Source organism: Saccharomycopsis crataegensis (assembly GCF_037102585.1).
Source record: "Saccharomycopsis crataegensis DNA, jcf7180000000083, whole genome shotgun sequence".
Lineage (NCBI taxonomy): Eukaryota > Fungi > Ascomycota > Saccharomycetes > Ascoideales > Saccharomycopsidaceae > Saccharomycopsis > Saccharomycopsis crataegensis.
The window spans coordinates 340,874-358,368 of record NW_027043828.1 but is presented as its reverse complement, the minus strand read 5'-3'; the positions used below and the strand labels follow the sequence as shown (position 1 = coordinate 358,368).

Here is a 17,495-nt window from a genome sequence, read left to right as displayed (position 1 = left end):
GAAAGATGGATAGTTGATCATCTTAAGGGAGAAATTTACCTCTATATTCCCAAAATTTAGCAATAAGACATTTTGCTGGTAGATAAATCATCAATTTTTCAAATCTCAAAATATATTTTGAGATACATATATGTATGCAGTAGGATCTATTTATTAAAGAATATAGTTGTCTGCTCTAGAATCTGATGAATCTATCACCGCAATCATTTGAAAATCACTGATACACCAAAAACTCTTTTAATTAAAGATATAGCCGTTCGAGAAGTGATGTTGGCTATTCCGCAATAATAGATGGATACATGAATCTTCAATGCACTTGTTCTGCGGGCGTCCAATCCATATTTTGCAAAAAGAACATTTCAATATATAACTATATAGTGTTAGTACTACTGCTACAAATGCAATCTAAGCTCTCTTATTAAGTTGTCTTCAATTTTGAAGGGAACGAAAGGCACGTTTAAATTATTATTTAGGCACAATTTCCAAGAGAACCTACAATAATAAACCATAAGCGAACACCACGCATTTTCCCATGCACATCACCAGGGTGCAATACCCCCATTTTGCGAAGAAAGTCTCTCATATAAGAATTATTGCTGTTTTGCTCAAAGCATTAAATTCTATTTCATTTTCTTCTTTATTGAAGTCTTCTCAAGACTCAGGCTCATTATTACCCAAGAATTGTGTGGTTGAATGTTTTAATGTCAATATGAGCGACCAAGCTTACGAACAGAGAATAGCGTCTGCAATAAATGAGATAAAATCCAAAATCAGAAATTCACAAGGTCTATCATTAGACCTTGGTGACATTCTTGATGACCAAAACTTAAGAGCTGGTGTTATTGGAAAAATGAAAGTGGAAGCATATCTTGAGAGAGAAAGAAATGGCCCAAATCCCACAGACCTCGCATCGCTGCTATGGAAGCTCTTTCTCAACTTGCCTGCACCAGATCCGCTCAAAAAATCTCTCCACAAGCAAAGTGTGCCTACCTCACTTCCGAAAGGTTCAACTAGTGCTGCTATTTACAAATACTACGAAGAGTTTTCGGTTGATTGGAAACCCTTTCCTGATGATTATTTTGATAATTTGATAGAAACATTTTCATTACATTGTAATCAAAATTTATCAACGTCAATTTTTCATCAGGGGAGTGTTCGTGAAGTCGATGAACTTTACCTGGATTTAACAAGTAGTACAGGAAAGGATTTTTGGATGCATTGTGATAAGAAGGAGGCCAGCATTGTGTTACTGCTTTGGAATTTGATATTGCCGAAAGTTGTGACGATCCTTTACGGTCTTGGTGACACAGTTTATTGCCGTGTTCAAAGAACTATTATGGGGCAAGAAAATCTATCTTTACGCCCAGACATTTGTGTTTTTGCAAATCAACGTGATGCTGATGAGAATGGTCCTGCATCCATCATAATTGAAGGCAAAAGGCTTGGGTTGAGAAAATTAATTAAGGATGATGCTCTTACTGATAGCTCCTTAGTTCGCCAGGTGGTGGTTGACATGTTGAACGGTGCTATTGATTTCTGCATACTTACCGATTACGTTGTTAGTATTATTTTCATGCTAGAAGATCCTGATCACGAAGATTCCAAACCAAAAGGGAACCCAAACTCCACAAAGCAAAAAGAGTTTCAAGAGATGAATGACAGAATCGCAGAAATGGAAACACTTCTTAAAGAAACCAATGGTGACAAATTCAAGGTATTCAATTCAAGAAGAAGAAATTTAGAAAAGGAAAAAGCAAAGCTTGAAAAAAGGGCTGGGGCCCTCAAGCAACAACTTATGGAAGTTCCAATCCCTATTTTCTACAAGATTTTGGAAAACTCTGATAAGAAAATCAATTTAATTTTGGCAAGTTTGATACATCATTGTGTAAATTACAGTGCTAATCAAAAAAGCAGTGCCATAGATAAAACAAAAAAATACAAGCTGGTATTCATGAAGAAGAAAAGCTTGGTAGAGAATATCAAGATTGGAAGTAGAAGCTCCCATAAAAGCGTGAGCAAACCAATAAAACTTGTGCACAAGGAAATGAGTGGAAACAGCTGGGGTAACTACGCAAATGATATAGCGGAGTTGCAGGGTGGTGACTCTCATTTATCGTTTGTTGTCGCAATAAATACCACTAGGTGCTATGAATTCTTTCCCAGGTTGCCCAGGATGGATACAGATAGCAAGCGTCTTGTGTTGAAAGTTTATGATCAGGACTTCATTAAAGATTATAGCCAAACTAGAGAAATGAGAAAAATGGGATGGTCTTATCCAATGCTATTGAAACTTGCAGAAGAGAATTTCATGAGCGAAATTCATGCATATAGCTTGATAACCAAGTACAATAAGAAGTGCAGGTCGGAAGCTGATAAGATATTTGCTCCACAAGTCATTTACTGTGGAGATAATGTTATCTTTTGGGATAAATCTTGCATAAAATTTGGAGGGCATGCAATATTCATGACAGAGATCACTGGAGGTGGTAGAATCACCAAGAAACTGATAGAGTTCGGAATTAATCAATTGAAGTTATTGTCGGGTTTGGGGATTAATCATGGAGATATCAGAAGAGCGAATTTCATAGTTACTCCAGACGAAAGAGTTGCCTGGATAGACTATGGTAGGGTGAATGGATCTTCAACTTTGGAAGGAAATATCCTAAAATTTGTCGAGATATGCAGTGAGGACTCTTGAACATTGAAGGACTCTGTGCTTAATTTTCTCATTTTTTTTTGTTTGCAAGCGTTTTGTGTAGTCTGTTTTGTGTAGTCTGTTTTGTGTAGTCTGTTTTGTGTAGTTCTTTCAATCAAATCGATGTTTGCTAGGCGTGAAGGGTTAGACACTTGCATGCTCTCAATCATACCAGCAGCTTAAAAAAAAAAAATTTGCTTGTGATACTTCAATTTTTTCTAAATTCTGGTATATAATTATTTAATTGTCTATTTGTTTACTAATGAGACTGTAATAGGGTTGCTAGAAATATTCTCTAAATGTTTCTTCCACTTCACCGACAAAAAAAAAAAAGCATTTAATAACAAATAATAAAAATTTCAAGGCTTCTAATACTGTGCCTTTATGGTTTCTTGCTTTGAATAGAAAATAATTCCTTGCAATATACTTAGTGTGATTCTTGCAAAATTTTACAAAAATGTAATGATGGAACGCTGCTTTAGCCAAATTATGGCTTCACCCAATATTTGATGCTTACAAAAGGTATATTATGCAATATCTTTATTAGAGTCATTACTGAGAATAGTGCCATTCACTTCCATATTTCTATCTAGGACATGGTATATAGTACGAATACTTTAAAAAGGACAATATAACACTCCAGATTATATCCCAGTGATTTATTTATCAAGTAGTCTAAAATAATTAAGAAAAGAAGGATAGAATTTCAATATTAAAATGTGGTAATTCTAGTGTTATCCAGTTGTTGTTTTGATATGGGCACTCTGCATGTTGGAATTTTTTTTTTTTTTTTTTTTTTTGGTTATTGGGAAACACATTGGATGGCAAACAGTAACTGTCAACAATAGTCATGGAGTTACTACATATCCAGTCAACGTTTAGAGATATAATAAATGATCCCGAGCTAGCTACCAAGCCTCAAAGTTTCTGGGTTTCATTAATGTCTGATGACCAACAACTTAATAGTGTCAATTTCAATATAACTGTATCCAAAGTCGATGATAACTTGGTATTCCAATCAATTGAAGATGCCGGAGTTACAATGACCCAGCTAAGTAAAGAATCCTTTGTTATTTCTAGAAATTCAAGAAGTTATCATTTGAAGATTGCAAAGAAATGCTATCATTTGCCACCAGAAAGAATCACCATTACCTCATTTGACATTTCATCAAAGGAACTGCTTGCAATCCTTGGAACGTCTCGTGGGGACGTTGTAGTATATTCAATGAGAAGCTCTCGGGTCATTCGGAAGTTGGAGTGCCACAAGGACTTTGATGTTGAAAGATGCTTATTTTTCCCATCAGGTGGAGTTATATTGACAACGGGGTTAGACATGCAAATCAAACTTTGGGATTTACGAACCGGACAAATGGCCAGGACCTTTGTGGCCCATACTAAGAGAATCACTGACTTAGCAATTTTTGGTAAGACTGGTAGGAACTTTTTGTCGTGTTCTAACGATGGGGCGGTGAAATTGTGGGAATGCGGGTCCGGTAAGAATATCAAGGATTTCAAACGAATCACAAAAAGTGCCGGAGTTGAATGTTTGTGTATAGCCCATAACGACGATTTGGAAAGTGAATACGCTGAAGAACAGTATGGTGAATACGAATTTGAAACAAAAGGGGTTTTAGCATTTGCTGGTGATGAAGGAGGATTGATCACGGAATGGGATATATTCAAAGGATACCAACGACAAACATTCTGTTCTGACGAAAGTCCTGCTGGAAGTACAACTGGGGTGGTTTTTTGGACGACATCTACAAAGAATTACGTGATTGGCGGTTATAGTAAAGGGATTGTCAAAGTATTTGAATACGACAATCCTGGAACAGTGGTAAAGCAACTACAAATAAGTAGCGGGATGGCCATAAATTTTTTGAAGAGGTTGGACAATGATTTGGTGATTTCTTGTGGCAATGATACATTGATAAGCTTAGACTTCAAAAGTTGGATCAATGGGGTAGAATCGGTAACTTATTATGGGAGTGTTGGCGATTTTAACAAGATAAATGTCGGTACCATTTGTGATCATCATTTTTACACCATAAACTATGATGACTTAGATATTGTGGAGTTTGCCTAGATTGGGTTGATATGTTATTCGAGGATATATTTTTCCCAGCATGCATAATTGCGATCGCAAAACTGAAAACTGATCCTGTTCACAAATGATTGTTTATGAGTGCAAAAAAAAATTACGTTATGATCCAAGAAAAAAGTTCTGAATCAACCACTGTAGCAAGCAATGGAGTGATCTTATTTGAAGCTTTCGGCAATACCTGAAGATATATATCTTGCTTGCTCAAAATTGACAAACTAAGGAAAGCAAAGCAAAGCAAAAGAAAGGAAACCAGATCTATATATAAGTACGTTTACCTTGGAAATCTTATAGATATATATTTCTAAATCCTGTTCTGTAAAACTTTTCTCGTTTAAAGCTATCTTTTTTTCATACAACTAATCACCCCCACAAAATGTCCAAGTCGTCTGCAACCGTTGCCAACAAAAATACTAAATCTAGTGCTTCCCATGGAAAGGATCATAGTTCAGTGGCTTATGAACAATTATTCTTCTACGGAAAAGATAGTGATGATTTTGATTGTTTTGGCATCGGCAACCACGCTGTCACTCGATTTCTTGATTGCAAGGACGATAAACCGGACACCTTCAGAAGAATATTTGGTGGAAAGAAGATATCAGCCAAGAACTTGTCACAAAAACTGTTACAAGCAGCTCACAATCAAATATCTGCCTTTGCTATTGAGGCAGAGTTAAATTTCGCAGACTGCAATGGCCGGTTTTCTGATTACTTTGAAGACGAGTATTCCTACGATTTAGAACCCTTGTTATGGGTTCAAAGAGAAAGCTCTTATAGCTTCATTACTGATAAGTATTACAAGAATATTTCTGGTTGGGAGTTCTGTGAATCATTTGGTCGTTTGACTTTAGAATTCGAGGCACTTCAGACTCTTGGTAGCAAAGCAGGCAATTCCGAGGCTTTACGCACTGAGAAAATCGCCTAAAATAAAAAATTTAATAAAAATGATAGATAAAAATCACGAGTAATAAATAATAATTATAAATAGACATAATTATGCTACATACCGCAATATGCTAATGAATAATTTGCAATAATATAATAATTGTTTACTATTGTAGGGGTGTTGCACCCTGGTACTGTTGGGAAAAATCACGCGCAACAAATTTAATCCGTCAAAAGGTGTCAAAACACCAACCACCAGAATAAGTAACAATATTCAAGAGCGCTAAACACACCAGGACTGGTTATTTCACCATTTAAAATAAAGTGGGTGATGGGGTTTCTTTCTGCTTCTAAGAATCTTTTAAATTATTATTCTACCACAAGCAAAACAAGCAAAAACAAGAACAACAATCGAAGCGATGATGATGATGATAATAATGATGATTTCCTAACAAATTTCAGGATTGAGAATATCCAATTAATGCCGGAAATCCCGTTACCAGTGGTACTGGAATTTGAACTATCCACGATTTTAAATGATCACTTGAGTTTTGAACTCAATGAGTTGATAAGTTCTCTCATCCTGACGTCTAAAACTTACAGGATCGATCTTTCCAACATGATCAACCGAATGTTGAACTATCAAAATGATGAGGTTTTTCTTGACCTTAATAATATCGACGAGCAGACTGATTTGCTTTACTCCAGGATGAAATTATTGGATATCGTCGTCAAAAAGAATAAGAATAACCTAATGAAGCCTGCTACCACCAACTCGCTTGATTCCGACCTTGAAGACATAGTCAATTTGACAAATAAATCATCAACGATGATATTGGGACTTCTAAGTGATTTAAAGACTTTGGAGGATAAAGTATTGATTTCTGAGCAAGAGAAGTTGACCAGTAAACATTCAGTTAATCGTTTCCACTACCCTCTAATATCCAAGCTAATGACGAGAAACAATAGTGATCCAGGCAGTAAAGGAAACGATGATGATGATGATGATGATGATGATGATGATGTTGTTGTTGTTGTCGTTGATGCTGATGATGATTATGATCATGGTGGTGATTCTGGATTAGTCAGTATGAATGGTGGAAAAAAGTCTATTGATAACCAAGATGGAGAGATATCTTCTCCCAAAGAAGTGCGAGAAGCTCAAGATCAAGAGGAAGTAAATGGTGCTATAAATAATATGTCATCGAGCTCGGTACATATGATAGACATTAATGATAGCTTTAAATACTTCAAATCACCAAAGTTTCAGACTAATAATAATAGCCAGCTGCGCTTGCTGGAGGTGAGTGGTGGAAATGGCACTCCAAAAATTGGGTTTCCACGAGTGGCTCATTTGGATAGTTTTCAGAAAAGCCCTAGTGAAGAAAATAATATTTATCAATTCAAGCAGAGCTTGTTTGGATTCAATGAGAATATCATGAGTTCTAACAATGTTACTGCAGAGTCATTTTCAAAGTTTGAAAGTGATACTATGCAGATGGATGGAACGATGAATGACAATACCGGTCAATTTACAATGTTTGAAAATGCATCTTCTTTTGATAATAATGAAATCAAGGAAGATGGTGATAATTTTGAAGAAGGGAGCAAAAGTGAACAAAATGAAGGTGAAGCGCAAGCCGATACTGAAGGCCAAGTTGGGACTGAAGAACAAGTGGGAATAGAAGAGAAAATTGGAAAGGAAGAGCAAGTTGCCGTTGGGGAAAATAAAGAAAACCAAGATAATGAGGAGCAAAAAAGTCACAAGGATAAAGGAGATCAAGAACATCAGGAAGAAATACAACACATTACACATAATGCAAATATTAATGAGAAAGTAATATCAGAAAAATCAAGCATATATATTGGGGCTCCTGTTTCCGAGGAAGAATTGGCAAATATAGAGTGTCAAAGAAACGATAATTTGAAACAGACCTCTGCTGATGAGAAATCGTCACTCATTGAGGTATCTCCCATCAAAGCTTCATCTAGAAAATGTAATGGTCCATCGGAAGAACGAGTAATGAGCCCAAAGGAGCACATGGACGAAATTGAAAGTTTGTTGGATAAAAGAAACTGCGAAAGACAGGCAAGGTTAAGCAAGAATGATAAAGTAGATAAAGTGGACCATATATTCAGTAATGAAGAAAATGATGAATTTGAATCCATTAGAAAGAACAATGCTTCTTCGGAACCAGAAAATCCATTCATGCTCAGGGTATCAGGATCACCAATTGCCTCATTTACTAGGAGCAGATTGACCCCTGCATCTGAAGTGCCGGCAAAATTACATGCTACTTCGATCCTCACCTCACTATTAGGCTCTGGTAAAAATGAGTCTCCGAAATTGATGGTTGATTCCCCAACAGTATCGATATCTAATCCGATCAATGCATTGGAAGTCACTTCAGAGGTCTCTTCCAGCACGGTCATTGCGAAACCTTATATCACACATTTTGGTGATCACCATTCTGGTGAGGTTTTGAATATCATTAGGCAGAAAGATGATGAAAATAAGAGACGCATGAGTAATCATGGAGAAGATTTTTCCAAAGCCAAGCAAGGAAGCAGGCGTCAGCATGGCAGCTTCAGCAGTACCATCACATCCACAGGGCTATTGTATAGAATTCCTTCGAAATCATCTTTCACAACATCGATTCATGAAGATTGATGTAGTACTTTTAGATGTGTTTATATTATAAATATTGTATATTATAACCGAATTTTACTGGCGATGATCGTAGATCATATTGACATTTTTCTGATAAAGGCACTACGCAGTTTGTCAAAGGAAAAAAAAACTCTGGAATCAAAATGATAATCGGTTTTAGAGAAGAAATAATTGATTTAAAAATAATAGTAATAATAAAAATAATAATAATAATAATAATGCTCAGAAGTATAATAAACACAGGTGTTGTCAGTGCTTCAAGGCCAGTTTTTCGCTCGAGATTCAGCACTTTTTCTTTGCAATCCGCCAAATTTCAACCGACATTTGCTAAAAAATCAAAAAAGTCTGCCATTCCAATTAAAGACACGATCCGCTCGTCTGATAAGACCCCAGTAGAGATTCCTACTGAGACGAAACCAGGGATTTTCAAGAGAATGTATAATGGGTGGTGTGGCATATCGTTCAAGCTCAGAATGTACGTTTGTATTTCGACGTTTGTGGTGGCCTGGCTCGCTGATTACATCTCACAAAAAGTTTATGAAAATGCCAGAATTAAACAAGAAGCTGAAAGATTGGCCAAGATAGAATTTGAGAGATTACAGCAGGGGAAAATAGAACAGGGGGAAAAGCAAGAAGAATCTTCCTAATTACAGTGATTTGGAGCATAAAAAATTCCTGCCCATGTAGATAATAATACATAATTAAACATATAAGTAAAGCGTGTGAAAGTAAATGTAGACATTAATGTTATACAAGATGATCAAGGGAATGTGAGAAAGGGGGGAAAAATGATAGAAAAATCATATTTATTCGTCATCTTCTTCATCAGATGATTCTTCATCAGCGGTTTCCAACCATTTCAAGAATGGTTTGGCAGCCTTTCTGACCTTCTTAGAGACTTTTTTGTCACCAACGTATTTCTTAGAGACAGTAGTACCGAATTTCTTGATTGCTTCTTCGCTAACCAAGTCGGCATCATATAATTCATACAAAATCTTTGGCATTTTGGCAATCAAGGCTGGTTTTTCCAACCCTAACAATCTTTCAATACCCCCAAGGAAGGCCTTTTCATGATCTTCAGTCTCAAGAAGTTTATCCAAAAATTGTTCGTGTTTCTTAATTTCTTCCACAATATTGTCGTCAAACAAAACTTGACCAAGAATTTGACAGGTTTCTTCATCATGGTCAATCTTCAATTCACTCATCTTCTTGAAAATTTCAACGTCAGAAGGTAATTTAGACTTATCATCACCAAAGCTGACAAGCCATTCACCAAATTGTTCGTATTTAGCGTTGGTAGAGACGGCAGCACTACCATCTTCAAGTGATAATTTCTTAGCTCTTTCAGCAATAGCTTCTGCCGACATGTCAACCGACCAGTCGTCATCTTTCAAGTCAACTTTTTTCTTCAACAAAGCAGAGGCTTCGGCTTCGATTTCATCTTGGCCTTCAACAGCTTCTCCCTTGGTTTCCTTCTTGTTGTCATCGACCAAGTCTGATATGGTTGATCCCCCAACGTTAGCGGCGGCAGTACCTTTGGCAATCTTCTTTGGTGGATTCTTGATAATGTAAGAGCTCAACTTGGATCTTGGATCAATATCGGTGATCTTACCACAAGCTTTACATTCTCTAATAAGAATATCCCCCTTTTTCACAATAATGTCTGTTTCCGGGTTCTTACAAGAGGCACAGAGGACAAACTTGGAAATGAACCCGTCCAAAGTGTCTTGCAACTTAGCAGAATCGTGTTGCCCATTAACCAAATAACGGTCGGTAGATTCACTCATGGAAGTCTGGGCACCCAATTCAAAACCAAAGTATTTGACGAGGTATGAAGGAGGACGGGCCAAAGCTTTGGCAACATCAGTCAAGTTGACAATAAGGGTTTTGATACCGTTACCTCTACCTTCAATCTTGGATTGAATAGGAGGCATCTTGTAACGGTAGAACACATCGGTGTTGTCACGGCAGATATTGATGAACGACATTTCTATCTTATATTTGTGTAGATTCTTTGGTTCACTTAGCCTTAGCTGATCTATAATATCATCTTCGTTGACAAAATTTCGTTTGATTAAAAAAGCATCTTCTGTCGGGTAACCTTTTTATATTTATCATGATATCTCTTCCTCTTAGATATTATCACTTTCACTTTTTCCTTCCTTTTCTGTACTGTCTTATGTTTAAATCCTGCTCTATTTCCTCCCAAGCTTTATCTCAATTGTTGAAATTAATCTATGGACACAACAAGATATGACCCAAGTCACTACTTACTCTTATTTTTTACAATCATAAAACCACATCATTAGCAGTTTAATTTTAATGATATCAAGTTGGATCTCTGTGAGAAAGGGAAAGTTAAATTAAATCATTGGGGATAAAGGTCTTGGAATCTCCCTTGCTCAATTCAACTCTAAGCACCTCAAAATTCTCCCTAATTCTCGCCGGAGCGACAGATCTAACCAAAACAATAAATCAGGTTGGAACGACCACTATTTGAGTAATATTTAACGATTGGTTTTGCCGAATTTCTTAGCCCATATCCAGTATGTGATTATTAAAATTTCAACGTGATCCTTAATACTCTAATACGTGTTTCATAACCAATCCTTACGGAAGAAAGTATTGGCAATAAACTAGATACTCTCACGCTTGTTTTATGGCGAATCTTTTCTTTTCCTGGAGGCCCGACCCATTCCAACTTTATTTTAGTATCTTTGGTAGTTTCAGTGGAATTGTATCTAGCCCTCAAAAATTATTAAGCTTGTACCAATGTTATCTTGGCATTCATAAAATATATCCCAAATCCATATCTGGAAGATGGCAGTCCCATGGCTTAATCTCACTGATGTTTTTGGTTTATATTATGAGAAACCATTGGGTGTTTTGAAATAATAACTTTAGTCTTCCCGGTCAGTGAAATTATTACAATAGCAGCAAGATATGAAGGAGTTTTTGAAGAAAAGTAGTTCTACTGTTATAGTATCTACAATCTTGAATGAGCAAAAGTTTGTTAAACTAATATTCATATTAAAACATAGTCACAAGGAAGTATTTCTCACTCATTTTCTAGAAGTAAAATATTAAATTTTGTCAGTTTTACCTTAAGGTGGAAAAATGTGGCTTTTTTAATATGTCTACAGGTTGGTGACTGCTTTTTTAATATTATTACGTGTATCATCAATGAAAACCTCACGTAAAATATTAAATTAGTGAGGGATTCGGGAGAAAAAGGTCTTTGAGACATAAAAGAAACATATGGTAACAAGCGGACGTCCATAGACCGGAATCCCAGAGTTCAATTATTCTTTATGCTTTATAGTAACCAATGGGATTTAAATGTTAATAATCTAGAAAATTAGAAAACTGTGGACAATTTTTTTTCAGTGAGACAGACAACTTAGTACCCACCATGCCTTATCTTAGAATACATTACTTCTGTAAAGTTCCCCCTACAGCGTACTGAAAAAAAAAAAAAAAAATACTTGGCTTTCATGTTTTATCTTAGTGATATTTGATTAGCCATCGCCTTTTATGTTCGATATATCACATTGATAATTGTCAATAAAATGATTACCTAATCTTTTGTACCGCTGAAAAGAGCTGTGGGGATCACCCTTTCTCAAAAAAAAGAAAATTCAAGAAGGTTCTAATCACTGTGTTGCTCTAGCATTTGCCTTCTTTGTGTATAAATTGGTTAATAATTCCTCTCATACCAGATAATCTTTTCACCATATTCCACAAAAATAACCATTACTTTATCCAATGTCAGTGACAAGCCATCCATGTGATATTTATGATGTCGTCAGACAGTTTTCCTCTCTCTCTCACTATCTGAAATCAATAAAAAGCTAAAAGACCTTAACTTTTTCAAGGAAGCAGCTACTAGTGTGGCAGTCATTCGGCTTGAAAACTCGAAATTTCAAGGTGGGAAAAATGTTGGAAACACTTGAAGACTCAAACATGTTGCAAGTCGTGGTTTCTTTGAATTCCAATATCTTCGATAGGCATGATATTTCATTAATCAAAAAAATTTCCTTGCGGAGTATTTTTGTATCCTAACATGAAACAAGCTACAACAGGTCTTGACAAATTGTATCTACTCCAGGACAGTATTTCTTCGCTGCTGATAACTGCATTATTCTTGGACTTAGACGTGCGCGCTGGCTGCAAAGAAGCTTAACATCCGCTTGAAGTTCCTGTAATCACTTGAGTAGTTAAGTATTGAGTTCTCCGCTTAAGAAGATCAGTAATCTATGTGTATCAGATCATTGAGTTCCCCTTTTTTTAGTCCCTCAGCTCGGCACTAAACTCGATAAAAAAACTGAGGAGTGTAAAACTCCTATTATTAAATATCAAGAACTTGAAAAGTTTGCAGCTATTCAATGTTACTTTTGATGAGGAGGATGAAGCAAAGAAATCCAAATAAGATTTTAGCTCTTTCATGAATGTTGAAAGAGCATCTTTTTCCATTTACGGAAATTTCACAAAAACTGCAATCAAAATTTAATAATTTCAAAGATAGCTTGAGAGTCTTGCAAATCTACAATTGTTTGAATATTTTACAAATGATCCGAGCCGTTGGGTTTGCCAAATTGAAGTTCTTACTTTTAGAGTATTCTGATATAAAAAAATTCAAGGAATACGATAACAGATCTCAAGATTACTTTAATGTCTTCAATAAAATGAGCTTGGAATCATTGGCATTAATTAGTTTGAAAATGGCTCAAATTCATGGCTTTAAAGTCTTGGAGAAATTGGAAAGCTAAAAACGGATGATAACTGAATTAACATGCGTGTTTGAGATCTATCATGAGCAGTTGGAGGATTTCAGTTAAGATGTAAACCACTTATCTAAATGGTTACCGAGCTTGAAATGTCTTAATCTAAGAGCGGTAGGTGATGGTGCCTCATTCTCATTGAATGACAGTAAATTAGATACTAAAAGTTTACATTATCGCTGTGTCGACTTCGCGAACGAATTGACTTTGGAAAACTTCGCTGCCCCAAATTTACTTGAATTAGCGGTGTTCAACCACTGTATCAATTTCCCTATTGGAGATCCTCAGTAGGAATTTGAAGGTATCAATGCGCCACGTTTGCAGCATTTTGAGCTCGACATCATCGATTCCCTAGTTCTTACCCCTATTTATTTGACAAATTTCCTAGAATTAGAGAGATTTATCCTAAGGGGTCAGTGTGATGAGTTGTTGACGTTGGGTAATGATAATTTGGAAAAATGTAAATTAGGGGAAATATCGAACTAGGAGTACAATGAAGTTTGCCAGCATTAAAGGAAACCATTTCTGATGATGATGTCATTGAAATTTTCAGAGAAAATAATATCGATTTATCAAATTTCTAAAAGCCTTAAAAACGTGGAAAAGCCTCTACCGAAGCTTCCACTGGTGTGGAGCAAGAGTTAAAAAAGGATATGGATTTTTTCTTTTTCCACAAAACCATGTTTTACATTCATTAATAATAAATAAGGAAAAAAATAAGCTTTCATGTTACCAGCAATAAATTTCGATACTGTACCTGAATGAATAGTGAATAGTGAATAAACGATCAAGTGATTATCATGTTTTATAGGGTATATTACCCCTTATACTGTCAAAATGAGGCAAAAGATCCACGTATTGGTAACCTCAATGCACAACAAAAAAAAAAAGAGAAAAAAAGAGGGAAAAAAAGAATTACAGACCAACGCCTGAAACCATAAAAGATATCTTTCATCATATGCTATTGCTATTGATTCCAGGTTTCGTAGAATCTTTTCTAATGGGACTCTCGTTTGTTCACTGCGGAAAAAGTTACAATTGTACACAAATATCGGCTAAGCTGTAATATTAACTTGATTTATTATAAAAAATAATATTCAAGGAATAACATAAAGATCTGATAATAAGTAAATGATTATGTAATCAATGAACAATGCTGGTGGTATATGTTACATAAGATGTTGCAGCCAATCAATCACATCTTTAACTTCTCTTCAGCTACAATTATTGGCGCTATTATTCCAGTGAATATTTTCATGACTCTTGTAATCTTTGGTTGGCAACCTTGAAACTTATATCGATAAGTATCGGCCCACTGTTATTCTTTAATAGACATTGCGGTTTTGCATGTTCCAAATCATTGTGAACAGTCTCATATTTTGAAATTTTCAAACCATCAGCTGAGTTTCAAAATTTTGTTAAAATGAAATCAGTAGCGGATGGAAAACTAGTTGATTTTTTGAAGCTCGGAAAAAAAATCTGTCCAAAGCGGTAAATTTATGGTTTCTGGTACCTTAAGGCCTCATTTTCCTCGATCACTCTATCGTCTGATATCTGATGGCATTGGCAATCTTCTGATATTATTGCTCCATGGTTGTAGTCACATCATCAAGAGCATAATTCTATGTATAAATTAATGAACGCTGTTACAGTCGCTCCTTTTAAATGCCTTCTGGAAAGTTATATATCTCTAGTATGGCCATTCTTCTCAATATTTCTGAAGCTGTAATATCCATATGTCTTGATTTAACATCATGCGCTGCATTCCTTCCGTCATTTAGTTCTGTAATTCCCGAGAATTAATACAGTGTCCCCAGAATTACTGGCCACGCCCTCTAATAATGAATTTTTCATGAATTAAGATGATGGTCACCAAGATTCTAGGTTAGTGGAGCTTAAATAGATGATTATCAGCGAGAATGTGAAATGCATGTGCCAGGCCATACTAGCAATCACAATAAGTAAGATTGACGCAATTATATACCTTATATACTTTGAACATATGACGCATTTTTTTATGTTACTAACAATGCTATAAGATCGTTTTACTCTTCATGAGATTCAGATGCAGCGGGGTACAGAAACACTAGAAAGTGAATGAATGCAAAATATGGTAAAAAATACGCAGAAAAATACGCAGAAAAATACACCGTGACAATAATACCAGATTTTTTCTCTACAAATAATCACGACAATTGTTGAGAGATGACATCGGGTTTGAATAAGGAGAAAAAAAAAAGAGTTGTGGTGCGCAGAGAGCACACAAAAAATATCGTCACAGACAAGATTCGAACTTGCGAAGGAAAATCCCAATGCCTAACAGCTTGACAATTTAAATCATAGCAGGGCATCGCCTTAACCACTCGGCCACAGTGACTGATATATTTACATCATCTCAAGAACTTAGATATCCATAGAAAATTATAACACCCTTACACCATCTTAAAAAAAAAACACCAGGTTTTGATTTATTTGGTTTATTTGGTTTATTTGGTTTACTTGGTAATTTTGACTTATTTGAATCATTTGGTCTATTTGATTATTTGAATTATTTTTTACTTGGATCTAATCATTCTATTGATTTTTATTATTTTTATCTTTATTATCCCCCCAGAATCCTGATGGTCACTACATTGAAAATACTTAGTATTTGAGATATAGTGCCAAAACCCCTCAACAAAGACCTCCATCTCAGTTCATGAAGCTCCTAGTGATGGGTAATTCACTAGTGACTTCATCTCATATTTTCACATTGCACCTTTTTTCCTTAATAATCTTGATTGTTGAGTTTTTTACCGGTGATGTGATTAATTCTTAAAGCAAGGAGTGTGAGGTTGTGAGAAAGTTATAGTATTTTACTTATCTATTAGAAAGACCGGCATGAAATGCCCGGCTTGCATGTTATTTAGAACCTCTGTGACTCGTTAATATACAATTCATTCATTCATTCATTCACCAGGTCACGTTCAGTACCCTAACTGAGTAAGGAGTAATACCACTCTGAAGGTAAGATACAAGGGGGTTTTAGGGAGTAAAAATCTCACACTACCGGTAAGGTTGCGTCGCTGGTGTCCTTCGAGGATTTCCTCCTCACTAAAAAAAATAGTGACAGGTTGCTACAAGTCAAAAACATTGCATTTTCCAACCCAAACTCCCGGGTTACCAAAAATATTGGGAGAACACCAAATAAGTCGCCATAGCTGCGCATAATTGATCATAATAACCGTACATAAAAAGTGCGATGACCAATATAGCTCTTAGTAGTTAAATATATAGGGACTTTAAAAAAAAAAAAAAAATTGAATTTTGCCTTTAAAAAAAAAAAAAAACACTAAAAAGTTTAAAATGAGTATTAATAATACCAAAAGAATTCCAAAGCCTTCCAACTACTCCACTGATCCAACAAATGATCCACCTTCTCAAGAAACCCTGGTTTCTTCTGATATTATCGTTGACTTAGATCATGCAAATCCCAACCCAACCGATCAAAACAATGTAAACAAACACGGAAATGAACCACATTCAGACGAAGAAATCACTGAGGAAGATGACAATACTTTTTTAAATACTGCTGAAACCTTTGCAACCCCATCTAATACCATAAATGAGGCCTCTAATGCTGATTCTGATGTTGATATTGCCCACCGCCCAGCCCCGGAAATTAATGTTTCTCCAGTTGATTGCGATCGCAATCTTGACAGTGCAGGTGACACTAGCGTCGACATGCATATGTCAAATCAAGCCACCATTGAATCTCAAGGAGATTCACAACCTTCTGTTTCTATTGATTTTGTTACTGAAAACTTTGAAAACAAAAAAAAAATTGAAAACAAAAAAACCAAAAAAAACTCTGAAAACCAAAAAACCCCAAAAAAAACTAAGCCAGCCCCAGTTGCTGCTTTCAGCAGATCCTACGCCCAAATCGCCTCGGGCTCTAAAGGCGCATCCCAACAGGGGACCCTGATTATGAACACCACCTCCACTTTTAAAAATGTTTTAGCCAAATTTGAAAGAGTTTTTAAATGGGCTAAATATCTCAAATCAATCAAGTTCGAACACCAAGATGTCCTTGAATATGCTATTAAGGAAAAGGGCATGAGGGGATCACTTTTCGGATTTGACACACAAAAAGTGGAAAATGTTGAAGAGAAATATCAAGAATTTGTCAAAATCTACACCATTGAAAAGTTTTTCAAATTTTATACAAATTCCCATTTAATTAATGAATTCTCAAGATTGAAACAATCTAATATTGCAGAGGAGGATTACATTAAATTTATTATGAGCCATCAAGATAAACAAAAAATCATGATGTCATTTATTATCCCACCTGAGGTCTACCGGAAGTATGAGCTTGATGAT

At 35.7% G+C, this 17,495-nt stretch overlaps 7 protein-coding genes across 7 annotated transcripts; 6 read left to right on the top strand and 1 right to left on the bottom strand. All coding sequences in view use genetic code 12, as the record gives it.

Moving 5' to 3' along the window:
* Positions 1 to 532: 532 nt before the first annotated feature.
* On the top strand, positions 533 to 2,698 carry DASC09_029840 (uncharacterized protein; the record flags this gene model as incomplete). Its single annotated transcript, XM_064996587.1, has 1 exon — positions 533 to 2,698. The coding sequence occupies one exon, from the start codon at positions 533 to 535 to the stop codon at positions 2,696 to 2,698; it is 2,166 nt and encodes a 721-aa protein (XP_064852659.1).
* Positions 2,699 to 3,545: 847 nt separating this feature from the next.
* Positions 3,546 to 4,781, top strand: DASC09_029830 (Rpn14 protein; the record flags this gene model as incomplete). Its single annotated transcript, XM_064996586.1, has 1 exon — positions 3,546 to 4,781. One exon carries the CDS (start codon positions 3,546 to 3,548, stop codon positions 4,779 to 4,781), a length of 1,236 nt encoding a protein of 411 aa, XP_064852658.1.
* A 391-nt stretch (positions 4,782 to 5,172) lies between these two features.
* On the top strand, positions 5,173 to 5,721 carry DASC09_029820 (uncharacterized protein; the record flags this gene model as incomplete). The annotated part of the gene is made up of 1 exon (XM_064996585.1): positions 5,173 to 5,721. One exon carries the CDS (start codon positions 5,173 to 5,175, stop codon positions 5,719 to 5,721), a length of 549 nt encoding a protein of 182 aa, XP_064852657.1.
* A 291-nt stretch (positions 5,722 to 6,012) lies between these two features.
* Positions 6,013 to 8,352, top strand: DASC09_029810 (uncharacterized protein; the record flags this gene model as incomplete). Its single annotated transcript, XM_064996584.1, has 1 exon — positions 6,013 to 8,352. The coding sequence occupies one exon, from the start codon at positions 6,013 to 6,015 to the stop codon at positions 8,350 to 8,352; it is 2,340 nt and encodes a 779-aa protein (XP_064852656.1).
* A 218-nt stretch (positions 8,353 to 8,570) lies between these two features.
* Positions 8,571 to 8,999, top strand: DASC09_029800 (uncharacterized protein; the record flags this gene model as incomplete). Its single annotated transcript, XM_064996583.1, has 1 exon — positions 8,571 to 8,999. One exon carries the CDS (start codon positions 8,571 to 8,573, stop codon positions 8,997 to 8,999), a length of 429 nt encoding a protein of 142 aa, XP_064852655.1.
* Positions 9,000 to 9,158: 159 nt separating this feature from the next.
* TIF5 (translation initiation factor eIF5) lies at positions 9,159 to 10,340 on the bottom strand (the record flags this gene model as incomplete). Its single annotated transcript, XM_064996582.1, has 1 exon — positions 9,159 to 10,340. One exon carries the CDS (start codon positions 10,338 to 10,340, stop codon positions 9,159 to 9,161), a length of 1,182 nt encoding a protein of 393 aa, XP_064852654.1.
* Positions 10,341 to 12,800: 2,460 nt separating this feature from the next.
* DASC09_029780 (uncharacterized protein) lies at positions 12,801 to 13,121 on the top strand (the record flags this gene model as incomplete). Its single annotated transcript, XM_064996581.1, has 1 exon — positions 12,801 to 13,121. One exon carries the CDS (start codon positions 12,801 to 12,803, stop codon positions 13,119 to 13,121), a length of 321 nt encoding a protein of 106 aa, XP_064852653.1.
* Positions 13,122 to 17,495: the final 4,374 nt, after the last annotated feature.